This window comes from Cupressus sempervirens, chromosome 5 (genome assembly GCF_028749045.1).
Source record: "Cupressus sempervirens isolate cs-2001-9-10 chromosome 5, ASM2874904v1, whole genome shotgun sequence".
NCBI classification, from domain to species: domain Eukaryota; kingdom Viridiplantae; phylum Streptophyta; class Pinopsida; order Cupressales; family Cupressaceae; genus Cupressus; species Cupressus sempervirens.
In genome coordinates, this window is record NC_143122.1 from 281722541 (window position 1) to 281726254 (window position 3714).

General features: G+C 38.9%; 1 protein-coding gene across 1 annotated transcript; it reads left to right on the forward strand.

Moving 5' to 3' along the window:
• The first annotated feature begins 294 nt into the window (after positions 1-294).
• LOC149555674 (uncharacterized) lies at positions 295-3093 on the forward strand. Its single transcript, XM_089829805.1, has 2 exons — positions 295-785; positions 2163-3093. The coding sequence occupies exons 1-2, from the start codon at positions 377-379 to the stop codon at positions 2879-2881; spliced, it is 1128 nt and encodes a 375-aa protein (XP_089685931.1). The 5' UTR covers positions 295-376; the 3' UTR covers positions 2882-3093.
• The last annotated feature ends 621 nt before the right edge of the window (positions 3094-3714 follow it).

Consider the following 3714-nt stretch of genomic DNA (forward strand, 5'->3'; position numbering starts at 1 on the left):
GTGGGCGCTGTAAAGTTGCATGTTGCATGCTAAGGATTCTAGCGTTTCACACGCCCGAAACGAACGGAAGCGGGTTGTCGAACGCAACCGACCTGGTTGATTACGAAACCTTGGCGGATTAAGTCGGTCGTAATTTGGTCTATTTGGACACGCTGGAAATCAAAGATCGCTCCACACCATTGTCGGTCGTGAGATACAAGATCAGATTTTGAGTAAGATAATCGGGGGGGACTCTTCGCAATCTGGGCGGCGGTCTTTGTAGGCGTGTAGGTGCGTTTGTCAATAAAAGAGCCATCTTGGGCTAATGATTTGAAGGAGAAGGCTTGGATTGGATTGAATTGAATTGTTTGCAGACTTTTTTATTTGTTTGTTTTCCATGTGTATCAAAGTGGCGAGCGGAGGAGAAGGAGGACGCGATCGAGAAAAGGGGCATGAAGAGGAAGAGGCAGGAAATCTAGCGGGTTATCGTAGAAGACTTTCAAGTGAGCGTGAAATGTCCGTCATGGTGTCGGCGCTGAGTGACGTGGTGGCTGGAACAACTGGTGTTAAGAGAGAGAGGGAAGAAGATTTTGATGAGATTCAGAATTCTCAGATTAGTGTTCGTCAGAGGGGTAGTGAATATGACAATCCCCCTGTTTATGATCTTCCGCCTTCAACAATGGCTTCTTCATGGCCGCCTCTGCAATTTTCACATCCCAGGATGCAACTGCAACATCATTATGATTTCCCCATGGCTGCAACTTCTTCTGCCGCCGCCATGATGCCGCCTCCTCCAACATTTTTAGGTCGGTGGATTTCTCTCTCTCTCTGTTCTGTAATGGAAAATCTTTCTGGTTTTGATCTTGAATTGGTTGGGCAATTTAGAAAACTGGTTTTGGTGTGTTGAGCGTGCATGGGTGTTGTTAAAAATCATGTTTTTTTTCTTGGTTGATCTTTATGGGTCAATGAATGGTTAGAGACGGGACATGGTAAATTGGAGAAAAAAAAATATCAACGTAGTTTGTAACGGTTTTTCTTGTGGGGGTTGAAGAGACTATGGAACCTTAACCGACTTCAAAAGATTGTGTTTTGGAATGAATTGGATGTATTTTTAATAAGATATGAACAGTTCATTCCAAAGCTGATCTTTTGAATGTTTTATAGGTATCTATTATGGAAAAAATCCAGTCTCTTGAATGTTGCAGACATATCTATTATCGGAAAAGAATTAAAATGGCTTAAATTACACAGTTCATTCTAAAATTTATCTTTTGAATATTATATAGGTATTTATTATGGAGAAAATTAATCTTTTGCATGGTATAGATTTATCTATTGTCGGGAAAAAAAATGACTTAAATTACAGACAGTTGATTCTAAGATTTTTCTTCTGAAAAATGTTAAATAGTATGAACGTTGCATTGAAAAAATTCTGCAATCGATTCTAAAACCAAAACACCTCTTGAATGTAACATGAAATATAAATCGATGATTCTAAAACCAATTTTTGTATAAACCCTTGAGTCTAAAGCTAATCTCTTAATAAACGCTTGATTGTAAAACTGAAGCAATCATTTTATAAACCAGTGATTCTAAAACTATTTTTTTTTAATGTTCATGGAAATATAAGGACTGATTCTAAAACAAAAACTAATCTTTTAAATGATATATGGAGATATAATATCTACGGTGATTCTAGTTTCCATGAATATTACATCGATTGCGGAAAAAAAAATCAGCAGTTGATGTTAAAAACTTCAAAACTAAAAAATTCTGCAGTTGCTTCCAAAACTAAATCTAATCAGATTCTAAAACAAAAACAGTTGATTAAAAACGAATCTTCTGAAAGTTACAACGTGAATTGCTGATTGTGGAAAACTTCAACAATTGATTTGATTGTAAAACTCATCTCTTGAATGCCACGCCGCCATAATCCCCACTAGAAATAATCAAATTAGCCGGATTTTTTCTACGTTACATTTTTTATTTGCATTGCTAATTCTCAATCACGCCACAGCCATGAACAATCTAACATCCGTATGAACAATTTGACAGTCATTTGCATGTCAGAGCATAATATCTGATTCTATTTAAAAATATCAAATTTGAAGGACCACAATGTACCGTATACTGAAAATATCATCTAAGCTCAAAACTTTTTTTTGTAAAATTGTGTATTTCAGGGGAAGCTTCTGGAAGCCAGCAAGAGTGCACAGGAAGCGAGTCATCATCCCAAACAGAACGAGAGCCAGAAAGGCGGCGCCGTTATAGAGGCGTGAGGCAGAGGCCATGGGGAAAATGGGCGGCGGAGATAAGAGACCCACACAAGGCGGCGCGCGTGTGGCTCGGAACCTTCGACACAGCCGAGGAAGCCGCCAGAGCATACGACGAGGCCGCGCTACGCTTCAGGGGCACACGTGCCAAACTCAACTTTCCAGAAGACGCTCAGCTCAATCCAGCCATTGTAGCCGCCACACCCGCCGCCACTTCCTCCCGAGCGGCGGCGGCGGCAGCTGCGGCGCCGAATGTTTCAGCAGCCGCCGCAACGCAGCACGAAACCGCACGTGCTTCTCAAATGCCGGCGGAGTTTTACGAGTACGCTCAGCTGCTACAAAATCCAGGCCTTCCTCCAACTTCATCCATGTCACTCCTCCAACAATACATGTCCCTGCAGCGTCAACAGCAACAGCAGGAGCACGTGTGGCAGCCGCCACTCCAGCAACGATTCCACACGCGCGCTCAAACTACACAACAAGTGGCGGCTACGTATTACGTACCTTCACAGCCGCCACAGCGGCCTTATTCGAGCCCTGCATTTTCTCAGCCGCAAACAGAACCATCTGGTTCTTCATCTTCTTCGCCATGGCAGCCCCAAGATTATCCGCCGCCGACATCTGATTGATGGAGATTCTAAGTCATCTAAATTTTGTTTTAGATATTTGTACGGGACTTTACATAGACAAAACTAAAGAGTGGTTATTGTTTCATCTGTAGCTACCATGGACTTTATTTTTTCCATTTGTTTCTTGACAGATTTTTTGAAAATTTAATACGGATATTTCTATGAATTTTATTTACTGAGAGATCTATACCATGCATTTTGTCTGGCTTAAATGTGGAATCGAAATTTGTTGACATGTTTGAACTGAAACCACCTTGAATTTTCTAGTTTCGCCTTTAACATGGGCCAATTATAATATCTTTTCTGGACCACCTTTTTTTTAAAATCAAGGTGTTAGTAACGTTAAGCTGGCTAAATCATGATATGTGTGTGTAGGATAATTTAGTGATGATTTATTTAAAATGCGTCGGGATCTTAACTGTTTAATGTATATATAAATTGGCGTATCCAAGGGATACCTTTTTTATTATTTATCGAATCCAGGACCTCTTTGATAAGAGGTTCACATTGTTTTAAAGGATACATTTTTTTAATCGAAACCAAGACCTCTTCGATAAAAGGCTCACAATTTACCCTGGTGTTGTAGGCTCTTGTTTAAAGGGATAATTTTTTTATTTCTAAATATTGATAGTTATATAATTGTCAAAATTGAAGATTTATAAAAAGTTTTAATTATATAGATGTCTAAATGAAAATGAATATAAAATTGATATATTTTAGATTATAAACTTTGGGGTGTTAAAGAGAGACATTTTTTATTTCTAAATATTGATTGGGTTTTAATTGTCTATATATATATAGATGTCATTTTAATGATTTGAAATGAAAATAAA